Source organism: Phragmites australis, chromosome 17, assembly GCF_958298935.1.
Source record: "Phragmites australis chromosome 17, lpPhrAust1.1, whole genome shotgun sequence".
Classification (NCBI taxonomy): Eukaryota; Viridiplantae; Streptophyta; class Magnoliopsida; order Poales; family Poaceae; genus Phragmites; species Phragmites australis.
In genome coordinates this window covers 26882674-26891199 of record NC_084937.1, presented here as the reverse complement: position 1 = coordinate 26891199, position 8526 = coordinate 26882674, and the positions used below count along the sequence as shown (strand labels likewise).

At 42.5% G+C, this 8526-nt stretch overlaps 1 protein-coding gene and 1 pseudogene across 3 annotated transcripts; one reads left to right on the top strand and one right to left on the bottom strand.

Annotated features, from left to right (window-relative positions):
- The first annotated feature begins 1036 nt into the window (after positions 1-1036).
- Positions 1037-3035, top strand: LOC133897544 (uncharacterized; annotated as a pseudogene).
- A 1252-nt stretch (positions 3036-4287) lies between these two features.
- On the bottom strand, positions 4288-8316 carry LOC133897543 (ankyrin repeat-containing protein At5g02620-like). Of its 3 annotated transcripts, none has more exons than XM_062338304.1 (4): positions 8084-8316; positions 7059-7913; positions 5897-6306; positions 4288-5471 (listed from the first exon to the last, which is right to left on the bottom strand). In XM_062338304.1, the coding sequence occupies exons 2-4, from the start codon at positions 7465-7467 to the stop codon at positions 4602-4604; spliced, it is 1689 nt and encodes a 562-aa protein (XP_062194288.1). In that variant the 5' UTR covers positions 7468-7913; positions 8084-8316; the 3' UTR covers positions 4288-4601. The 3 variants fall into 3 exon arrangements, with proteins under 3 accessions (XP_062194288.1, XP_062194289.1, XP_062194290.1); XM_062338305.1 differs by lacking the exon at positions 8084-8316 and adding an exon at positions 6873-6915 and having other exon boundaries at positions 7008-7278; XM_062338306.1 differs by lacking the exon at positions 8084-8316 and adding an exon at positions 6873-6915 and having other exon boundaries at positions 7059-7278.
- Positions 8317-8526: the final 210 nt, after the last annotated feature.

Below are 8526 nucleotides of genomic sequence, written 5' to 3'. Positions count from 1 at the left end.
TACCTAGCCTAAGAACTCATCTTCCTCTTTTCTAAAATCCTAACACTAGGCTCTTAAATAGGTAGCATAAGGGACTCAAGTGACTGGTTTCAACTCTCTCATAACCCTACATTTTTATTTATAGGCTTAGAAAATTTGGTCTCTAAGTTTTTTATATTGTTATCAAAATACTCGTCACTTGTAGTACACTCCTATCTATCACTGAAGGTATTTTGATTAATTTTCTTACTCATTGATCGAACGATCGTGGTGATTTCACGATTTAGTTTCGCCTCGACGCATGCTTCGCGATAGTACCACATACTACTTCAATCATCTCACGGTTTTAGCCCAACCGTGAAACCCTTTATACACTTCTCAAAGCGTAACTCATCACTCGCTTACATCTTAAGCAAGCGTTCTGATATCGACACGGGTACTCCGTCTTGTGATTCTGATCGTCAGCAAGTCTCTCCCGCTTTCGATTCCTCGGCCCGCCTTGTCGCTTATACCGGCATCCCTTTCGTTTGACTTTATCAACATACTATTTTTATCCTCCGTTTCATACTTTGCTTGACCTTCACGTATATAGTTAGGATCACCCTTGACTCCGTCAGTCTACTTGATCGTCCGACACCAAACATCCACTTAACCCCGATCACCCGTCGTTGACTGTCAAATTACATCCACCACCTGCACACCATAAAATAAGAAAACACATTTCTCTAACTCTAATTACAGTTAATCTATAATAATAAAAATGATCAAACTAAGTTCAAACAATCCAAAACTCGACAAATCAAATCGACAATCTTATCAATCACTCATCACGGATAAATAAAGACTCATTTCAAGTTTTTAACTTAGTTTCCCACTGTCCTTTCACAAACATCTCTTTTACATTTGTACAGATCGCGTGGAGCTCCAGGGAAAGTTTCAACATTGCCGGCACAAATTTCCTTTTTTTTTCCTTGCCAAGCAACCTTTGTCACGGGGTGATCATATATGTGCCTGCTCTCCCTGCGTCTCAAGAGCCCTGTGATGACCGCCCTGTTCACCGAAGACGAAGATGGATCGCGTGAAGAGGTCTGCCGGCGTGACAAAGGGCGTGTCCACAGTTCCGGTGAATCCGGTCTGGAGAGATGAAGATGAGAACTTGGTTCTGTTTGGGAGCTGTACATGCATGAGAATGAGAGGGATGTGAACCTCCTTGAACCAATGTTCTCAGTGGAGTTTGAAGCTATTCAAGGTGAGGGTTTAGTCTTTTCAGTCCTTCACCTGTTAGTACTGGTACCAACCATTTTTCTTGTATAATCAGTGCCTTGAGCTAATAAAAAGATGTTTTTGTACATCATTTCATTTGATTAAACCAGAATTTTGATTGATGTATTTAGCATGTGCTTAAGAACATCTACAAAAGAGTGCATTCACTGAGTGTTCTGGTACTGATGACTGAATACAGGAGATAGCCGCATGTTGAAGCTCCCTTCAGGAAAGAGAGATTACCTCCTGCCCGGTATCGAAAAGCATGATTACGACTGGTTAACATAGAGATCCCAAATGTAAATCACATGGATCCATTGTTTAAATTACTTTTTAAAACATAGCAGTTCCATTTCAGGCTCAAGACTCCTCCAGCAACCCCATTGTTTCCTTCCCTTGAGATGGAAGCCAACTCCTCCCAGATGATATCTCAGAAGGAGCTGCCCATCCTTCAGCCAGTCAGAACTTCAAGGGTATGATGACTGTTTACACTAGTACCACCCCTTTCCATGTTCATGACGAAGTATTGCACCGTGTCGCCAAGCTGAAAAATACTCCATCTGGAGTCCAAAACATTCCATTAAATGATCTTTGAGACAATTTTCTGAAACTGGTGCACGTAACATTCTCAGAACAATTCCTGTTCTAATACCACATTTGCTAGAGTTATGTCCAATCCAAAGAGAAATATCTGATTTTGTAGACAGTACTACAGGATTTTCTTTGTAATTAGGGATCCTTTTTTCCCTTGATCTTACTGTGATATTGTGAAGCTTCTGACAGTTCTCAAGCAAGCCTGACTCAACTAGTACATCAGCAAGGTCTGAATCCCCTACCTCCAGCTCCTCAAGTCTGAACTCCAACGGCGAGACCCAGCTCTTCGTCAAGGAAAATCCTCACTGGAGAAGATCCTCCTCCAGCAAAAGAGGACTCAATTTACAGAATATATAAGAGGTCAAGCTATACACCTCTGACAAATAGGCAGCACAATGTCATTCCTGCACCTAGAACAACTACTGCTACAGCCACCAAAGCGTCCAAGAGAACTTCAGGCAAGAAACCTGCAGGACCAGGCAGCACAAATACAATCAAGAACGTGGTGAAATCGGGAATCCCCGACAAGCCACTGAAGAACATTACAGCAGCTGCATCGAAAGTTCGGTCGAAATATTCTTCAGCTAGTGTAAAGGATCAGAAAATAGAAGTTGGGACGGCCAGAAGACTGTCGGGTCCACCTGCGGCAACAATGGGTAGCAACGGCGAGGTGCAGTTAGAGGGTGTACAGAATACAGTGGCAGCAAAAGGATTAAAGGAACGAGTAGAGCTGGCAGCTTGGTTTTTTGCACCGGCTGCCCGTAAGGGTGCTGGTGCCACCGAGGCGATGGCAAAGGGAAGGAGAAGAGCAGGAGGGGAGAAGAACCAGGGGGCAAAGGGTGGAAGCCACGCAAAGAAGTGAGGACAGCAGTATCAGCTGATAAGAGTAGATGGATCATTCTTATTTCAGGAAGGGATGTGGAGAGACTGACATATATTCGCACCCAACCTATGCAAATACACATATTAGAAAGAACTTGCAGTTGCCTCAATTTATGAAAATATGCGAACTTCAAAGTTCTTCGCAGTTCATGGTTTCTGTTAGTGATTTTTTCACCATGTATTTTCTTGGCTTGGTTTTTTCATCATGTAGATGAATGAACGATGACATGTTGAGAACTATCTTGTAATGTGAAGGATCTCGTTACTCAAGAAATTTCATACATTGAGTAAAATAATCAAAACATTTTTAGGCTTCTACGGACCATAAAACAATCTGATTGAATCAACAGTACATGTATTTTGTTCTCTTTCATTACGCCAATTCAACATGTGGGGTTGAATGCAAAACATTCAGGAGTTGAAATATTGGAAGCAATTAGCGGAGACTGGAGAATGGAATGGACCCTTGCAGAAAAAGAAGATAGAAACTTATGCAAACAAGGGATCAATCTTCCATTTCACCACTGTACTCTTAACCTACGCAAATTCTGCAAATTGTCAACTCATGGTTTCGTCTGCATCTTCACCAGGATATACTTTCCATAGAAGCTTCTGAATGCTCAGCTTTGTCAGTATCTCCAGTACAGAAGCACAAATCTGACCAGTCGTACGTGGACGCGTGGTAGAACACCGGAGAGAGTTACACGAGTAAGCAGAGTTGGAACTGATTTGAGATGGGCATGGTGGATGAATCCAATACTTTCCACACAAAAAATCTGCCTTTGTTCTTCTTGACCATCAAGTTGGCACCTGCCGTTTGCAAGGTTCACACGTGCGTTTGGACCTAAAAACCGTCCACCGGTAGTAACTACGTTTACCGCAGTAACTACATAGTAATTCGGTAGAATTCGGTAGAGACCGATCAAATTTGGTTAAATTTTTATTTTTTTTAATTTGAGTTTGATCCGTAAACACTCGTTTTATAAATGCGGTGCGGATCGTATTTTTCGGTAATCACCGAAATAAATTGAACCCTGGTCGTTTGTGGTAAGCTGAGTTTTCTGCAAAAGTCTAACTGAATGATTGCTGGGACTGAAGCGGTCAGGTCCAATCGTCAATTCGACAAGTCAATCTCTGCATGCGCAGTGTTCAATTGCTCCACGTGACTACGGCGGATCAAACAACCAGGCGAGCTTCAGGAATCTGGACTTACGGAGTGCTGCCGATGACACGCGGTTATCCGGCTGGAAACGCAAGAACAAGCTTCAAGTTGAAGATGCTGAATGCATGCTAAATATCTGCTTATTTTACAGGGTAAGAGCGGTAATTTTAGCAATTTTCCGGTCATATCTTAGCCAGGAAATACCAGTTCCATAGACATTCAGCACTACAGCTGCAAATGCCGCATAATCACAACGGTCAACAAAGTTCCAAACAATTAGCATCAGGTTGCAATTTTCTCCAGTCCAAGTCCAAAAGGTCATCTGTGAGCATTGTTTTTGGCCTCAAGTTTACTCCAGCCTCATGTTGCACAAGATGAGCATCCATGACCATATGACTTTTGACAGATGGGCAAATTATTCTATATTATTCTACTATACAAATACAATTTATGATTTTCATAGTCATCCAGTCATCCACAATAATAAGCATAAGAGAGAGACATCTTGCTTGGCAAATACTCGAATCTTGCCTACGAAAAGTGGCAACTTCTATCACCTGGAACTCACTCTTCTGTTTGTGCAAGGAGGCTGCAGTTACATATAGCTGCCATGTTCTAGGCCTAAATATACTTCGAGTCAATCCCACCGAATGCCATGGAGTGGTCTCAGGCAAATGTGAGTTGATATATACAGGACTCGGCGACAAGCACAGGTGTTATCCTAAAGTGCATACATCTTCTTATATTCGCTGTTCAGTAGCTCTGTATCCGAGTCAACTGATATGGACCATGACTGGCTTGTGGAGGTCCTCCTGATCTTCCTCATGCTCTTCTCTTCCATCCTGTGAGCAACGATACAATAGCACATGGAACCAAGAGTGGACACCATGATCACAGTGCCGATCACCATTGTACACCAAGCCAGCCATTCATCATCACGGCCCACGACAACGTAGGTTAGTGCTATGAAGGCTACCGAGATGCACAGGCATGCGAGCCACATCAACTTGTTCATCACAAAGACCATCTTCTTCTTGGCCTTCTGTTCAACAACAATTAGAGAGGTCTGGACGACGACGACAGCAAGCGAGATAAAGAGAGCCAAGGCATCAAAGACCAAGAAGATTATAAAGGCTGGATCACCGGCTACCAATGCTTGCCCCAAGGTCATGTCCGGATCAGGTGCTTGAGACATATCCTCCAGAAAATTTCCAGGGAGTTGGAATATGGCTGCAAAGGCAACAGTGGCAATAAGCACTGCAACAACGGTATTGGAGTTGATGGCATTGTTTAACCCACCAATGTGGAGCTTTTGAATTCTCCTCTTGATTTTGTTGAAATGCATCTTGGTCTGGCGCGTTTGCTTGATCTGTGATTGGACGTCATGCCTAATGTCGCTGACTGTCTGCTTAAGCTGCTTTGCTGGATTAGGAGGATTTACTTGCTCTTTTGCAGTTACTCCACCAACCTCTCTCAGGATGTTAGCGAGTTCTTCATTACTTAGTTTCTCTGCAATAGCAAAAGCAGTCTCTCCAGCTCTATTAACTGCATTGATTTCAATCCCTTCAACTGATATTAGGGTCTGAACCATCTGTAAGGAATAGAAAAATATCAGATATGGTACAAGTTAGTGATCAGTTCTTTGAAATTTTAATTGCACACAATTATTAAACTCGAGCAATATTCAAGCCAAAACTGCTTAGAAGTTCTTGCTTTTATTAAGTCACAAGGAAGAAAGTATTCCCACTTGTTTTTTAGTATAGCCTGAACTAAACTTCTTTGATTCCAGGAAAAGATGCAAATTCTTTTATAAAACATTTGAACTATCGGTATTAACTATTAAGCAAGCAATATCTCACAAATGTAAGTAGCTGATCAAGTTTTTCTTAGTACTTCTTCTAAGCAACATAACTTCAACAATGAAATAGGACAAAACATCGAAGTGTTAACAATGTAAAACCAGAAGACTGTAGGGCTGGCAGAAAATAGAAGATTTTCTGAGATAAGATCACCTACAATGGTGTTTCCCTTCCGAGTTGCAACATGCAATGGTCTGTTCCCCTTGCTATCTTCCACATGGATAACTGAGACATCAGGCTTCAACAACTCGAGCAGAATTTCAGCATTTTGACCTTTTGAAGCCATGTGTAACGCTGTTTGTCCCTTTTTATCTTTTCTAAAACCAATCCCTGGATCCTTATTTAACAGTGAAGTGACCACCTCCACGTGACCCATTCTTGCTGCTGAATGCAAGACTGTCTTGCCATTGTTTCTTGCAATCCTAGCAAGGCTTGCATCCGTTTCTAGCAAAAGATTAACAATATCAATGTGGCCCTGAGTTGCAGCAGTATCCAAAGCTGTGGCATTTACAGAATTTGTTGTCATAGCTAATGCAGGAAAGGCCTGCAACAGCTCCTTCAAAACATCTGCAAGACCAACAAATTGAATTGATTATGAGTCTGTTTTTTAAAGAAGAAATTATTAGAAATTTTTTTAAACTTAAGGTTAAATACAACACCCTGTATATTGATTGGTTATGAGTTAAAACAGTCATTTGCTCCTCACTGCAGCATACTAAACGAAATATGTGAAATTACATCGCTAGATCTAAGACCAAACAAGTAGTAGGGAGCACAATTTTGTTATCTCATCGCTAGATCTAAGGCCAGGTAAAATATATATCATGCCCAAAAGGATTGCCACTTCTTTGTTTTAGACACATCAACAATACTTTCAGCAAGATCCTCGAAAACTGCAATCCATCATGCATCAACCATTTGTCTGTCAAACCCAGAAAGATAGACATGGTAGGTTGGAACCTAGACCAAATCAGCCAAGTAAATTCAACATCCATTTATTGCAGAAGGCGGTCAACGTGTAAATATTTTAGTACTCCATATTCGTGAGGAAATAAATTGGGGAAAACAATCCCTTCATGATCACAGAAATTTGTAGAAGTCAATGAGAGTCAGGTCAATTTTTATAAACATACCAGCTGCACGCACAAATAAACCAATACGAATGGTCACACGGAACTGCAAGCACAAGCCATCGAATCCACATATTAAAGAACTCCAATCTACACTAGCCTAATAATCAACTAATGAACTTGGCACATAGAACTCACCAGGATCAAATTCAATAAATTATAATTAATGATGAAAGAAAGAAAGCTAACCCAGATGGCCCTGCTTCGCTGCAATATGGAAAGCATCAAAGCTGTTATTGGCCTTGATCCCTGCTGACTGCACATCACAAACCTTCAATATCTCGCATACAACCTCGACATGCCCCTTTTCAGCAGACACATACAGCGCAGTCTCACCGTCCTGGTTCTGCCGGGCAGACAACTCCCCCACCAGCTCTGGATCGCACTCCGCAAAGAGCTTCTGGACATGGGCAACACTGCCAGCCCTCGCCGCGAGATGGAGTGAGGTGTCACCCCGCTTCCCAGGGCTGTCCTTGTTCCTTTTGAAACTCTGCTGCTTCTCCATGGACAGGAACTTGAAGCTTCTCTGCTTCTCTATCCCCCGGAAGCTCTTCAATTTTTCCAGAGCACCATGCCGGGAGTTGGGTTGCTTCTCCATGTCCAAAACCAAGAACAGAAGAATTTACTAGTTCACTTTGATGGTGTTGTGACAAATCCCGAAATTGCTAGATGTTGTTCCTGCAAATCCAGGTCCAGTTGATGAAAAAATATCCGTTCACTTCGGAAAATCCAGGTCCAGTTGATGGAAAAATATCAGGCCTTGAGATCGCAACAAGATGGCCAATAGTTCAGCTTGTCCTTGCGGGATCCAACAAGCCCCTGTCCTGTCTCCTCACCAACTGCTGTAGCTACTCCCTTAGCTTTGGTCTGCAAGAACGCCACTTTGCCTGCTTGACACATAGACTAGGGATAGTTCCCAAATTTGTCCATCTGGTCTCCTACAGCAGCTATCAGGCCAACAGGCAGAAGCTTGCAGATTTTGGAATCGAGGCCTTTTATCCACCCTTCGAAGGCACGAAAGGACGAGTCACATATTACCTCAAACTGCGGAAAGGATCAGCAAAATTAGCATATATACCATCATTTATACATGATCCTCATGAAGAACAACAAATCGAACGAACATCAAAGAAATCAACAATGAAAAATGGGAAGAAACACACACACACACACACACACTTATCCCCCAATAAGGAAGAACGAGAGTTCCTCACCACGAGAAAACAGACCAGAAATCGAGAAGCCAAATTCAAGAAACTGGCAGGGAGCAAGGGGCGTCCACAGTACAAGAATCACAAGATGAAATGGGCCCAGGGCTCCAAAAATCCCATCTTTCAAGCACCAGCCAAGGGGGAAAAGATGGCGGCTAGTGGTGGCCTGGTGGGTATTTTGGATGTTGGCCGCCTCCAAAATTTTATTCCGCCGGTCCCTCTCCCCGACCTGGAGGCTCACTTATAAGGTTCGAGTGCTCCGCCAGCCTATCATCGAGGACGACCACGGCCGAACGAAGTGAGCACACGTTCGGTAGTCTTCGGCTCTTGATTTTTCATCCGTGAGGCCCATTTACAACTGACGAAAAGTGGAATAATTTAAATTGCTAAAATCTTACCTGAATTTGTTTGGGGTTGATTTTTCAAAATGCCGGTGGGTTTTAAAA